General features: G+C 43.6%; 1 protein-coding gene across 1 annotated transcript in view; it reads right to left on the bottom strand.

Moving 5' to 3' along the window:
- Positions 1-15,933, bottom strand: part of gli2a (GLI family zinc finger 2a) — an 80,724-nt gene that overhangs the window by 7,841 nt on the left and 56,950 nt on the right. The window contains 5 exon segments of the mRNA XM_020606630.1: positions 1,118-1,267; positions 4,488-4,628; positions 5,088-5,198; positions 7,136-7,334; positions 8,074-8,275. Coding sequence (XP_020462286.1) covers positions 1,118-1,267; positions 4,488-4,628; positions 5,088-5,198; positions 7,136-7,334; positions 8,074-8,275 — 803 coding nt within the window.

Consider the following 15,933-nt stretch of genomic DNA (forward strand, 5'->3'; position numbering starts at 1 on the left):
CTGCTATACTTTGGTAGAAAGGCCTATTATGTGAAATATTGAAAGTAAGTGTGAGGTGTGGTAGAGCTTTTTGTCTGCTGTGCTTTGCTGTATTTTGCCTTTATATTCATTTGTACTGTACATGCTATAATTTGCTATTCCTTCTGAGCAGTCAGTATTGAACTGAATTGGCTTTGTAATTAAAAGAGAATGAAATTAGAAGTGGGTTATAAAAGTCATTAGATTCTCCCTTAAAAGATGAGATAACAGAGAATTAAATGCACGTGGGATTAGTGCAGACAATATACGGCGTGGTCTTAATAAGGACGCCTGGCCCCCTGCACGTCTACTCGTTTTAATTTCATTCTCATTCTGTCAATCAGGTTTCTTAACCCTCTCCTTCATCATCTGTTTTAAAGCATTCAGAAGCTTTGAAGCCATGCAAACAGGCCCTCAAGTTGATCTGTACTCCGCAAATAAAGGCCTTAGAAAAATCCCCATGATTTATCAGCATGGAAATTATCACTGGTTGTAAGCACAAAGAAAATCACAACTTCTTTTTCTTTACTTTAAGGCAAAGAGAACGGCTGTAGGGTAGACACTGCACAGCTGCTGATGTGGTCGAGGAGTTTCACTGCTAGTTATCCAATGAACCAAAGGGCCAATAACCCAATAATGTAATACAGGTTATACAGCAACAGCCAGGACTCTGAGACGGTAAATGTAGAATGATAATGGGAAGACACACTCAACCCAATTTATATAACTGGGTGCTGAACAATAAAAAAGCTGTCCTGCTTTTCATTATTCTACTGTAAACGTAGAACCAAAAGCCTGCGTTACAAACCGGAGGTGTAGAGTTGAAAAACATGTGCACGCAGGCAGGGAGCGTCACTTCTGACTGCATCATGGGAAATCACTCCAGTGCTTTTGTCTAAAGGTCAGGATATCTCTGCCGTGTTTTTCAGTTTTGACTATTCAGTTTTAATCTGTCTCTTGCAAACCCCCCCACCATTATGGAGGCGCAATACTAAATTCATGGAGTGCAGCAGGGAGCCATGACGTGGGTCATGATCTGTGCTCAGATAGTTAACCACCTAGTTACTAACAGTTCACTACAGTGCTGTGAGGTCCTTACTGTGCATTTATGTGGCTTCTCCCCAGTGTGTCGCCTCATGTGGACCACCAGCATGTACTGAGCCTTGAAGGGCTTCTGCTCCCGGGAACACTCCTCCCAGCGACACACAAACTCCTTCTTCTCACCGTGGATGTGGTCGTTGTTGATGTGCTGAGGAGACAGCAAATCCAATTTAAATCAAGTCAATTATCACAATGTACAGTAACATACACTCAGATGTCAGTTTGTTAGGTACACCCAGCTAAAAATAATGCAGTCTAGGGTAATCCAACAGTCCTGCAATAAATCCTCCTTTATGAAGGTGATAACATTCAGTTTTGTTGAAAATGTTTTAGAGAGGTGTTGATTTAACTTGTCGGTCATTTTGGAGACAGTAGTTTCTGCTACACCTTCATAAAGGAAGCTCTATTGCAAAACTGCTGTATTAGCTGGCATTAGTTTTCACTAGGCGGATCTATTAAACTGAAAACTGAGTGATACAGGGGTATAGATGGAAAAAATGACTAGACAGCAGGTGTGTGTGTGTGTGTGTGTGTGTGTGTGAACCCTAAAACCAAGTCTTAACCCTCAAAAAGCTGTTTCAGAAAGTGAGGACAGGCCAAAATGTCCTCACTCTGTAGCAAAAAAATACCTTTTTTTGGTCCTCACTATGTACAGTAGGAAGGACAAGAACACACACACCATCGCTGTGTTTTCATTCCTTGTGGGGACTTTACATTGACTTCCATTCATTTCCTGTAGACCTGTAACCTTAACCATAACCACTACTTGCCTAACACCTAACCCTAAACCATGTTGCCACCCTAAAATTCTGTGATTTCCTTCTGGTCCCCACAAGGATGGCCGAGTCCCCACAGCGTGATTTTGGATACAGGTTTCGGTCCTCATGATGTTAGTAATACAAAGGCAGGCACACACACATTTCGACGGACAGTACCGTCCATTATGGCTGACAGTTATTGTGCATCCGTCAACAGGAGACAGACACGTTAAAAGCACCCTCTGTTTTTTCAGGCCGTGTGTGTGACTGTTTATGTCAATAAGTTTATCAAGGAAAAGGAACTTCCTCAGATCCCAGTAAAAGTGATCAGGAAGAGGATTTTGTGACTGCCTTGTATTTATCTTCCATTACTTTTAATGGATCAGGAAGTCAGGAACCAATTCCAGCTGACATTGGGCGAGAGGCAGGGTCCACCCTGGCCAGCTCATCAGTCTATCACAAGGGTCACATTTACAACCACACGCACTCACTCTTAGGGGCAATTTAGAGTCGCCACTCAACCTAAGCTGTGTGTCTTTGGACTGTGGGAGGAAGCTGGAGCACCTGGAGAGAACCCGCTCTGCACAGGTCGGACGTGGGCTTGAACCCAGAACCTTCTTGCTGTGAGGCGGCAGGACGAACCACCACCCTAATTAAATGCCTAAGCCTAACCCTTCACCTAAATTTAACCTGAACCCTAAAACCAAGTTTTAACCCTTAAAAAGCTGTTTCAGAAAGCAAGGACCAGCCAAAATGTTCTCACTTTCTACTCTGTGGCAAAAATACTTTTTTGGCCCTCACTATATAACAAGTACAAGAACACACATGCACACACACAATGTTTCTGAAAAGACACACCCTTGAAAACTCTCATCCCATGGACTACATGCGAATATCCACACACCCAGAGGAACCATTTCATTTCCTGAGGCCATCCAGTCCCACAGTGCACCGTTTATGTGGCCACTAGTTCATCGGTGAAAAAGCTCAGTGGCTGAGATTCCGCTGAGATCTATTTTGGGTTTAGGAGGAGAAACAAGCATGTGGCCCAAGTGCTGGCCTCTATTTTCAGGTTACACATGATCCTCAATCTGGGGTCTCTTTAAACAGGATGGCTTTGGTTAAACAGTAGCACGAAAAACACAGGTGTGTGTTTTTGTTTTTTGATAATGTGAGAACCTTGTGTGAAATGCTAGATGTCAAAGGTCAAAGTGTTTATTTGTTGTATGCACAGTTAGGAAACGTGTTTCCCTGTACAATGAAATTCTTACTTTGCTGTCCACATGAATGCCACAAAATACAAATGAAATATAAAGTAGATGAATAAGTAACACAAATCTAAATAGGCAGTAATGTGCTTAGGGAGAGACTGCCAGGGTTTGTTGTTGTTAAAAGATTGGTTATTACCCCTCTGATTTTCTGGCTGGTTTTTATAAAGTTGATAGAAAGCAGAGACCTTTTCAAAACCTTGTGGTAAGGTGAGGATTTAAGAATGTGCTGGTCTCATAATGCCTATCCATACCTGATCAAACCCCCGACCCACTGCTAGTTGACTAGGGAGTCAATCCTGGGACGAGGGCAAAAGTTCTTAAAGGTAAGTCTGGTCCTGACTTATAGCAGCCCTTAGTGACCTGTCCACCACTTCCTGTCAGTCTGTGGGCCTGTAGACCTGACACATGCCCCTCCCACCACTCCTCTGAGATGACTGACATCCAGTCAGAAAGTGGAAAGCAAGAAGAGAAGTTGGCCTGGAAACAGGGGGAGCATTAGGTTCCATAACTCCAGGGCTGCTGGCGTGACGATGGATTTATGGCCAGCTCTCTGGGTTTCAGGGGTTGGGGGTGTTGCTGGGAGTGAGAGGTTAGGGGTCATGGAGCTGAGGGGATTGTGGGGCACAGCTGCGGGACATAGATTTAAATTTGGCAAGAGCCAGCAGGCTCATTAACATCGCATGTGTCAATCCAACAGGAAAGGATCGGTAAGTGGACGCCTTTCTGACTGGACTCAGTCAGCACAGACATAATGAACAGCACAAGAGCTGTTTGAACTTTTGAAAGTTTGAAAATGCAAGATGCAAGAGTTGTGATCTCATAGTTTGAAAAGTACTTTCACTAAACTGAAGAAAGCTACTAATACTGATGACATGACTGTGTCATCTGTTAAAAAAAAGTGGGACATAAGCAGTTATCTTCAAAACTGATTAATCAGCTGATTAGCTTCTTGATTAAGTGCTTAATAGGTTTGTCTATAAAATGTCAGAAAATTGCCTGGTATAATTTCCCACACTCCGAGGTTACGTCTTTAAATGTCTTATTTTGTTCAGCCAACAGCCCAAAGTAACATTATTCCGTTTACCATCACTGTGCCAGAGAAAAGCATCAAATATTGACATTTGACAAACTAGTGAAATTTTGGTTGTTTTTTCCTGCACATTATTAATTTTATGGCAACTGACTAAGTAATGAATCAGCTAATTGTTGCTAATTGTTGCAGCTTTACAGTGAATTCCCAGTTTTCCCTATTAGTTCGCCTCTAATGAGAGAACACCACAGTGGCTGGGATCCAGTAAGTCTCTACAACAGTCACAAGGACACGAAGCCTGATACTCACATGGACGAGCTGGTCCTGGGTGTCATACTCCTGGGTACAGCCCTCCCAGTGGCAGTTGGTCTCATATATGGCTTCAGGCTCCTGTTTGCACTCGTCTTTATCCAGATCCTCACTCAAATCCAGGATCCCTCCGCCATGGTCCTGGAGAAAGGTGACAGCACTCTGTCAAGAGCACTCACAAAGATGTGTGTGTCCATTACAGCATTTAAACGACTAAAACATGCCAACACAGACTGCAGCTGTTAGCTGTGGTCAATGTGGTTGACAAGCCTTAGCAGTTTGCATGTTTCTTATCTTATCTGGGTCTTAATCCTAATGAATTGTTGTTTGCTCTGAATGTGTGACGACATCTCATGTCATTAATTGAAGCTGTATTCATATTTACTGCCTATAATCCATTAGAGACTAATTAATCCTGGCAATTAATAAGGAGCCTATTTTCTCACTGTATGAAGCCAAAGATGTGACGCACACAGCTACTGTACGTTGCAAATATATGCAGTTGATTTAGACTTTTTCCTGAATGTCTACAAATCAAAACAGAAAAATGCAAACACATCATTACACTTTGTTTCTTTGTGTGCTTTTTCCTTCTCTTACCTGAGAGGTTGGTGAGATGGGCACCAGACCTTCTGCTTCCGTCTTCACCTTGGACCTTTTGGTGGTCAGTGGGTTGACTGTGCTGCTCACTGCTGGGTCTCCACTGGCATTCTGAAGCACAGACAAGAACAGAGGCAGGGTCAAACAGATACGTTTTGCACTGTAGCAGATATGAATTTCTAAACCCCTTTTTGAATCAGATGAGGAGGAAATAATATGGTTCTTAATCTTGTCATTCATACTGTGCCAGGACACTGATTAAGCTCAGTCAGTGAATCATTCTGTTAATCCCAACTCACACCCACATGTTCACCTGTTAATTTAATCATTCATTCAAGGGAGCCGCTGAGAAAAATCTGATCACAATAGTAAGTCATAAAGATACAACGCAGTCACATTTGGCTTGGCAGTAATGGTAGCTGGTCTTTTTCTATGCACTGCAGCACACTCAAAGTGCTTTCACACTATTTGGCCATTCACACACCGAGAGCAACTGAGGGTTCAGTGTCTTGCTCAAGGACGCTTCAACATGTGGACCCGAGAAGCCGAGCATCAGACCGCCAATTGTCGGGTTAGAAGACGACCCTTTCTATCTCCTGAGCCACAGCTGCCCCTCAGTCAGCTGCAAAGAGATGTGAGGAGTCCTGGGTGCACCATGCACAACGACCCATAAGTCAGACTAGGACCTGCTGCCGAGACTAAACAGTTTGGACTGCTTTATGATTGCCAAAGCCACAAGAAAATATGAAAGAAGAGGAGTTACTACCCTCGACACAGACTGGGGAGGAGGCAGGGTCAGGGAGGTACAGCAGGGGGCTTGGATGTGCATATTCTGGACATGACACAAAGACAAAGACCCAGAGGGCCTGTTAAAGCTCTAATGGTGACTGAAAGAAAGGAAAACTATCAATGAGTATGTGTGTGATGTATACTGAGGCACACTGGACGGGTTCCAACATTGGAGGGGGGCCTCCTAATCCCACCCAGATGCAGCAGTGAGGCAGCATTACTGGGGGCCTCAGTGATTCATCCACTGACTGGAAACTAGAGGTTAAATATGGTTCTGATCACTGAATGCGTGTTTGTGAATGAATGGAAATGTCTCTGTGTGTGTAAGCATTATGCAAAAAGGCACATATTATTGCACATGCTCCTGGATACATGGATACTGTTGGTGTGTGTCAGCAGACACTGTGCAGAAACAGAGCTAGAGGCAGCTGATGTTGTGTGAGGTGGAGTGATTCACTGAGTGGGAAGTTTACATTACGAGCGGCTGTGATGTATACAGTGGGCTGATAAAGAGAGACAGAGGCGGCAGTGGGAAGGAAGGCAGATGGAAGCAGGAGGGAGCCTCCTGCATATTTCTGACCTGAGACACAATTTACAAAGAATTCATGATAGCTTGTAAATTTTGGCTGCATTTATTGCACAAACCTTCATCCTCAATTCTGAGTTTGTGCTGATTAGTTGAAAACAGAAAATGGACAGAAACGTGAATGAGACTGATGCAGCTGTACAAAAACATCAACTCCTACATCTGCATATTCCACCTACTGTATTAAAATGACACACATGATGGGAGCTGCTCCTGGACACTGGCAGCTCCAGTGCTGACTGACTGGTTAGGGCACAACCAAACAAAATAACCTCCTCTTCAGAAAAAAAACAGCTAACATGAACAGAATGTTAAAATGAATAAGGAAGCTAAATGAAATGACAGTCTTGGTCTGATTAGAAGGCAAACTGCGATAACAGATTTATATGAATCGTCTCCAGTAAATGAATATGAAGTGTTTCTCTACATGTCAATACTGGCATTTTTCCTTTTATACATTACGACTGTTACCACATACATTTATAAGGCTCTGATTGACATTCACGGAGCTTACAGCTGTTCACACTGATCAGAAAACACCAGATCTATTCATGTGTTTGATAGCAAACAGCAGTGCCCTGCACTCCCACATCCATATTAATGGGATCTGAGACAGACTGACGGAGGAGGGGTATATGATCTGTGTAAAGCACAGAAATGCTCCCATTCCTACCTGGTTTGTTTCAGAGTTGGAGCTATTGTGGGAGGTGGACATAGGTGAAGCAGTGAGGGAGTGCTGGCGAGCAGAGAAAGAGGATGGTGACGGCTGAATGAGAGGAGGCGTTTGGCCGAAGGTGTTGAGACCCCTCTGCTGGGACAACAGCTGCTGATACGCCACTGGATTGATGGGATGAGGGAAGCTGAACGAGGGGCTGGGCCAGAAGGAAAAAGAACAGTCTGCTGGATAGTGTTGAAATAAAACTACTGTAAAATCAGTTACAATTCTAATCAATTCCAACTAACTTGCTCCAAATGCCTTGGTTTTACTATAACAGTCCTAGTAGCTGCCAAGTGATGGCATGTCAGCATGTAGCGTGCTAAAAACCACACGGAGTTCAGATGTTGATCTATCATTAACAATGTGATATTATGTGCCGTCTGTTCTTGTTCTACAGTTGAATGAAAAACCAAACTGCTCAGCTGTTATCAGCTGAGGTTTAACAAATGAGAACCCTGAACTGCAAAATGTTTTAGGAGCTTAATGTGTAGTGGCATTTGCTGCTGGAAATGAAATGTGTAATTCCAACTGGTTTTCATGGTTATGATTAGGAGGAGATGAGCATGAGAGCGTTCCCCATAAGGTTTAGACATTAAAGCCGTAGCAGCAGTTGGATTAAAACATCTTAGCTCTTTAAAAAGCTAATCACTGTAACTGGTTATTCTACATCAGATGTCAAAGGGCAGTTAGTGAAGCAGCATTTTTAGGAATTTATCATTTGATCTTAACTCGCTTTACTGGCTAATATTCATAAAAGGGACATGAAGTTGGGTCACAGACACAATCTAAACTTACACTTTCAAGTAAGGCTGCACCTGTTTAGAAATGTGTGTTTGCTTGTGTGTCAGCATCTTCCAGATATGTAGGCAGTAGGCTCCACCTTCATACAGTACCTGATCCCTCCGACTGAAAGGTGCCCATAGGAGCTGCTGGCAGCTGAGCTAGAGCGTGAGTTGTTGATGTAGGCCACTAAAGAGTTGGGTGAGGTGCGTATCATGGTCTGCAGGTCGATGCTGGCATCAGACAGTGGCGAGATGGACAGCGCCCTCTTCCTGCTCAGTCGGGGCGTCAAACGTGGGCTGGAAAAACGTGACACTGGACACAGAGACACAACAGCATCATCTGTTTTTGCACTGCTACCTCAAAGAACAACTTTAAAAAATACTTACTGCTTGTAAATACAGTAAATGTATCTGAAGGCAGCATCAACTGTTGCCATGCTTCATACTGTAGACTCATTAAATCACCACATGGCCTCAACAGCGTTCATCCTGAACCATGTTTGATGCGCCTTCCAGTGGAGGTCGTAGCCATGCTCCACTCTATCTCCTACATCTCCTGCTCTCTCACACATACACAGCTCCCCTGTTTAACATTCGCATCCTCTTATGCATAACGAATCACCCCCAATCATTCTCAGTAATTACGCTGATAGCAATCTCTGTCAGACCACTGTACTTGGGCAAGTTAAATGGAGGCAATTTAAACAAATTGATCTCAGAATACCATTAAAGAAAAAGATCAAGGCTGACTCACAAAGGCAGGGTTCATGGCCTCCTGCTAGACCTGACTGTTGCACGTTTTTCTTATTTTTGCTGAAAAGAGCATAAGAAAATGAAGTGGGAGGTTACTTTCCCATGAACTTGAAGAGAAAGCTATTTATTTTTCCATATGAACTGATAGTCCATCATTTCTGTGTATTTATGTCTGTTAAATTCCTGAGGCATTTCCACTCCCACAGAGACAAAGACAGATCTCCTGCTTTGCTCTGTGAGGGGACAGAGAGCGCAGCCGGGGGTTGGGGGCACATGTGTAATTAGGACTTACAGCAGACATTATGAGAGGCGCGAGAGGCAGGAAACTCATAACAGGTCCATCACGACTCACCTAGGCACATGCACAGGGACCTAACACCCAGACATGTCAGCTCCACTGCGGCCAGTATGTTGGCCATCACCATGTCTGTGCTGGTGGAACTCACAACTCCTTTAAGCCAAATTAATCCAGGAACTGCCACAATCACCATGCCAGACCTACAGCCATAAACCATGGCCCTACTTCCACAATTATTACATTTGGAGGTGGTGAGTTGTAAAGCAGAGGCATATGCACTTAGTTAAAAGGCCCCAGGAACTTGAGACAGCAGACAACAGTAGTTGGGGGGCTGAAAAAAAAAACCCCAAACCAGACGGGTGGAAATGATAGAGACGTATGAAAGAGCTGGTAAAAACAACAAACGGTACTCAGGAATGTGCCTCTTTAGAGCTAATAAATGTGTCATCTTTCATTGGCCACATAGAGGAGTGGGAATGGAGTAAAGGAGGGAGATGGTAGAGCAGACGCTGAACAAACATACAGGGTGGAGAGTCTGGCAATCCTCTTCTTGGGGATACAGTATGTTGTCACAACTGAGGAGTTGATTCTAATAAGCTATGCATTGCTCCATATTGCTGACTGTTTTTACCATCGTACCTGCTGCTGTTGGTCTTTTGCACTCCTGCCCATGTGCATCTCAATCTCACAACCATCTCACAACCATCTTGTTATTATTAGCACTACTGTCACCGATTGTACAGGGTTTGAGTCATAGTCTATTAGGTTGTACTGTTTAGTTTTATCCTAATCACTTTGACTTAGTTTTCTTCTTCTTTTTATTCTATTTTACTCTACTTTTATTCTATTTTAGTTTCCTCAATAGTATGGCATTCAATACTAGGTGAGAGAGAAACGGTATTTCAATTTTCTGTATGTCCTGCACATAAAGTGAACTGACAATAAAAATCTTTGATCTTGATATGGGTTGCACAGCTGATTGGAAGGTGAACTTGCTGCATTGCCAACAGATATGATGGCAGTTAATTGTATTAATATCCCCTTTGTAGAGCTAAAAACAGGCCTCACAAGCTGGTGGCCTGGTAGACCGGTGCCTGTCTCACCATGTGGACACCGTGTCCAAAACACTGCTCTCTACCACTGTCTTCAAACCATCCCCTCAATCTATACATCTGCTTCAGCTCAGAAGAATTCTCAGTGCTGGCAACAACAAAGCTGAGATATTCAGAATGTTCGCTCTTCTAAAGCTACAGAGCGGGCAAGCTAGTTTTTTTTAATGATCGGCCTTGATGTCCTTGGACTAACCTAATTTTACCGGAAATAAATTTCACAAACACATGAGCATACACAGCTCTCACTACTTGGTAAAGGCGTGCTTTATAGGTGGTGGGTCTAAGTGAAAGGATTCTGGCAGGGAGTGAGAAAACAGACGTTGCACAGGCAGTGATGGTGGGACAATGTGTGGTAATATGGCATGTGAATGTACGAGTCTGTGTCTGTGAGTGTAGCATTGCTACAGCATATGGGACAGCATCAAGGGCTGGCTGCAATTGTGGGATATTTACATAAAGAGTCATAATTATAGGTCCTGTGGAAGTCAGAAGTTTACATGGACATAGGTTGATGTCATTAAAACAGATTGTTTTTAAACCACTCCACAGATGTCATGTTAACAAATGCTCTTTTTGGCAAGTCGGTTAGGACGTGTACTTTATGCATTTCACAAGTATTTTTCCAACACTTGTTTACAGATAGATTATTTGACTTATAATTCACTAGATCCCAATTCCAGTGGGTCAGAAGTTTACACCCACTCAGTCGACTGGGCCTTTAAACAGCTTGGAACAGCTTGGAACATTCCAGAAAGTGATGTCATGGCTTTAGAAGCTTCTGATTGGCTAGTTGACATCATTTGAGTCAGTATGAGGTGCAGCTGTGGGTGTGTTTTAAAACCAACCTTCAAACTCGCTACCTCTTCGTTTGACATCATGGGAAAATCTAAAGAAATCAACCAAGACCTCAGAAAAAAATGTGGACCACCACAAGTCTGGTTCATCCTTGGGGGCAATTTCTAAACACCTGAAGGTTCCACGTTCATCTGTGCAAACAATACTAGGCAAATATAAACACCAAGGGACAACGCAGCCATCATACTGCTCAGGAAGGAGACATGTTCTGTCTCCTAAAGACAAACGTACTTAAGTCAGAACAGTACAAATCGATCCCAGAACAACAACAGAGGACTTGGTGAAGACACAGGAGGAAACAGGTACCAAAGTATCTGTATCCACAGTAAAACGAGTCCTATATCGACATAACCTGAAAGACTGCTCAGCGAGAAAGAAGCCACTGCTCCCAGAACGACATAAAAAGGCAGACTACGGTTTCCAGCTGCACATGGGAACAAAGTTTCAAGATTCACAATTCAAGATTTTTATTTGCCATTTATGCATAAACACACGGTCTAGGCATATAGGAATTCTTGTGCAGGGCTCTCCTGGAGTCAAGTCAAGAGTTTAAAGCTAAAAGAACAAACACCTTGTGTGAATATAAGATCACCCAACAATACAAAAGAATACAAAATACAAAAAGTAAGAATGCCCAAAAATACAAAATAGTTGATAAAATTGTGGATACAGGAATAAGATAGCAGGTAAAATGGGGAGTTTTAAATATTGCACATAGTATAATTGTATATGGACCTGTACTTAGTAGGGTACTGAGGGGCTATTGCACAGGTTTTTCACATTTTTGTATTTGCCATCAGTCTTACTGCGGCAGGGAAAAGGCTGTTGTAAAGTTTTGTTCTGTGTGTGATGATACCGAGACTGGTTTCGCCTTGAGCCATTTGGTGTAAACCGGCCTGAGCCGGATTGCTAGGTGGTCAGATCTACCAAAATGAAGCTTAGGCCTTACTTTTTGGAGAAATGTCCTCTGGTCTGATAAAACAAATTGAACTGTTTGGCCATAATGACCATCATTATGTCTGGAGGAAAAAGGGGGAGGCTTGCAAGCTGAAGAAGGAGATAAAGTTCCATCCTTTCCCTTTCTGTTATTCCATTCACAAACTTTTAGAGAGGTATGAAATGGATGAGTAGAGTTTCTAAACTAGTAGCTACAGTAGCTAACTGTGCACACACAACTACAAACACAGGATATGCTGATGGCAGTCACAAACTAGAGGGTGAGATGTTATTACACCACTGCTGAAAACTCCAAAGCTCTTAAAAGAGCAGTGCTAAAGTATGGAGCGAGAGCACAGTGGTTTTACAGGCCGTCATGTGTTAAAAACAAAGTAGACACTGCAGAGGAGCTGATTACCAGTTCTCTAATGCCCTGCACTGTCTACTGGGTTCTAAAATGTAAAAATCATCTATGTTTATTTACTTTGGGGGGCAAATTCAGTCAGCAAAAACCCCACGTCCTGAGCAGCTGCCCACTGTGGATAATCTTTGGCTTGTCCACCTTGACCCTGTTCAGGATGAAACGGGAGCTGCTCTATGCCAGGCACCTCCACCGCGGCACCACAGCTTGAGTTTGTGCCAGCAGGGTCCCACTCTTCGGCATCTTTAGCCAACCTAGACACCCCCTGGGCCAACCGGAGGGGGGGGTGTTTATTTTCCCTGCTAAATCTCACTAATACTAACACTGTGAATTTTATTAGCGAGGGAGTTCACATTGAATCCTGTTTGAGCCCCCAGCGTCCAGCCCAAAGCCTCCGTTGTGTTTGTCAGTGTGTTTATGCACACACTTCCATCCATGTGCTCATGAACCAAGATATAGTTAAGTGTTTGTGTAAGCTGTCGAGGGGAACCGGACCCCTTCTCCCAGCCCTCTCTCCTCACCACCACATCGGTGCACAGATCTATCTCCATCTCTCCTTCTGCTTCATCATCAGTAAAAGCTGTTTTTCCTCAGGATGGCAGACATTTACTTTGGCCACTGCTTTTGTCGTAGGCGCTCCAACACTTTCCCGCAAGCCACTGATATTTCTCTGCCCACCCACCCCTTACATACTGTACCTTCTCACTCATATACAAACAAAACTGCTTCCCAATGTGAAATACCTGAATGTGATTTTATTTACACTTACAGTAGTGGTGGTATAAAAATGCTAATTTGAGCATGCCTAAATGATTTTGAATCATGGAATTAGTGTTTCTCTGTCTTACTTCTATTGGAGCTCAGAGACTAAGACTTACTGTGGAACACGTTTTGGTACCCCGGTGACCTGGTCTATCCTCTGCCCTGCCAAAGTAGGTGGACATGCTTCTGTGATGGGGAAAAAATGCCACACTGTACACTGATCCTGGAATGAATCCTCCTTTGCTGACATCCTTCATATGGAGAACATTTTCCTGACACCAGAATTTTACAAGCCCTGGGGATGTCTACTGTGTTTTCACATAGAAAACAGCTTCAGCACCTTCAAAATAAGTACAAACATTATGTACAGTATTTTAGTTTTCCTGGAAACAAGTATCAGCATCTTGAAACAGCTCTCAAACGTGATTCCACAGGCAAATGTTGAAAGTAAAAATGTAATACTAGATTTGATGACTTGCTGTGGAACCTTTTTAAAAATGTGTCTTGGGATGAACATGTATTTTGTTGCTTTGACCCAGTCTGCTCTTCTCAGTCTCCGTGTCCCTTTCACCAGATAAGAACAGTGAGTAATGTGTGAAAAACACCCCATAGACACCCAACACTGACTTCTAGGAGCAGCTACGTGTTTCAGCAATGCCTTTAAAGCCGTTGGTAAGACCGTGTTTCTCTAGCAGTCCTGTCCATCACACTGTCATATAGCAATGTAGGAGGAAAAGCAGCACATGGATTTTGTGACACAATAACAACCCAACAATTATTTTGCTGAACAGGTTTGTTTTAAAGGATAAGACCAGTCCCTTTCTATATCAATGGTATTTCAGCAAACTCCACACAGAGACTAAAACCGACAGTGACTTGCCTCTACTCACGGATCAGCTTGTTCACCTGTGCAATAGACCCCCCCGTTGTTGTTCACCAACACATCAGTCTCTGGGTGACATGTTGTTTCATAATGAAACTCCAGACCCGACCATGTTGCCACAGAGGCTCCGAGCAGCTGTAATTTCCCGAAGTTAGCATGAGTCAGAGTCAACGCACACACACAAGATTCTCTCAGCTCCGTTTACAGTCTGCTAGCTCCTCATACTCAGGTCTGGAGTTTCACTAATGAGGAAACCCAGTGCAGCGGTGTGTTTCACTGATGTGTTTTTAATCCTTTTGGACAACAATGGAATCTATGGCACAGACAGTAAAGCTAATCCAGGACTAACACAGTGACAGACATTACCCATGAGAAGAGGCAAATCCTTGTCAGTTTTAGTCTCTGTATGGAAATTACTGAAAATACTGTTAATACAGAAAATAACCAGCCTTATCCTTTAACTAGGGACCTGAAAATCATCAAAGTCTGTGGCAGCCTGTAGTTATGGCACTTAAAACAACAACAAGTCCTGTCTTCCCCTGTAGTTATGGCACTTAAAACAACAAGTCCTGTCTTCATCACGTATTAGAGAGATATTCCTGTGTTTAAGTGTCTGGCTTGAGGTGTGCCCAACCGTAAAACCTAAAATTCACAAGTGGACCAGTAAGACCTACAGCCCTGACTAAAACCTGTTACTGATGCATTTGTCCACAGCTTTTCCACCAGCAAACTTCTCACAGCAGTGTTCAGTGTTCCTCTGAGGTGGGCAAGAACCATACTATGGGTTCACTGAGGGCTCCTAGTTCTTGCGGTGGGTCTGCTGGATATTAGTGCATACATTGATTTTCATTATAGGTTTAACCTGCGCTGCCATCCAAAACTAACATTAGGGGATGAAGAAAACATTTGCCACCTCTGCTACTCCTCCTCCTCCCATGCTGTGGCAGTAAATAAGGTCTTTGATTCAGGCTGATGCTGCCCGTGTTGACCATTAGTTGGCCGCCTCAGTCAATATGGGCCCTGTGTTTTGAGGTTGCAATGGAAGAGCCTCCAGACGAACCTGACCACATAACTCCTCTCATCGTAGGACACTTAAGAAAAGCTGCTGGGATGGTGGCAGCAAGTGTGAACGCTGTGTTAAGAGCAGGCAATGGGAGTGAGGGAGGTGGGGGTTTGGCTATTTGGGCAACCGACTTCCTCAAACAAGTGTGGGCAAGCCAGCCAGGTGGTGGTCACCGGTGTGCTTGGAGGTAGAGAAGAAAAGAAGAGAGGAGCAGGGAGGAGAAGGAGGTGGACTACAGTTTCTGCAAGGCCACTTTCCACTTTTTCTCTCATTGTTGTGTTTTTCTATCTGTGCTTGAGGATGCTTGCATTAGACTCATGTGGTGACCTTGGAGAGAGAGAGAGAGAGAGAGAGAGAGAGAGAGAGAGGCACTGCAGCAATGAATGCAGTAGGACAGTTTTTTTCTGGAGGGGTGGTTGGACACGAAGTAAGAAAGAAGGCTGCTGGATAGGAGTGAGCATCAATGCCAAAGGGAGTATTTGATTATCAGCTATTGAAAAGGTTGACTTTCAGAGACAGTTTTCCATTTTGTGTGCTTTCTATTCCCCATTCATAAAGGCTAAAGGTTTCTTGGATGCTTTGTCCCTCTGTGGCTCTCAGTAAACTCTATGACGTCATCAACGCGCTAGAGACAGCTCACCCAGATGCTGTATTTATCGCTGCAGGCGACTTTAACCAGTGCAATTTAAAGACTGTACTTCCCAAATATTACCAACATGTGAACATTCCCACTCGGGCCAAGAACACTCTGGATCATGTTTACAGTAACATACGTGGTGCATACAGGGCTGCACCCCGCCCCCACCTTGGACGCTCAGACCACATTTCTTTGTTCCTGTATCCATCTTACAGACAAAGACTGAAACAAACAAACCCTGTCACCAAACA

Source organism: Monopterus albus, unplaced genomic scaffold, assembly GCF_001952655.1.
Source record: "Monopterus albus unplaced genomic scaffold, M_albus_1.0 scaffold79.1, whole genome shotgun sequence".
Lineage (NCBI taxonomy): Eukaryota > Metazoa > Chordata > Actinopteri > Synbranchiformes > Synbranchidae > Monopterus > Monopterus albus.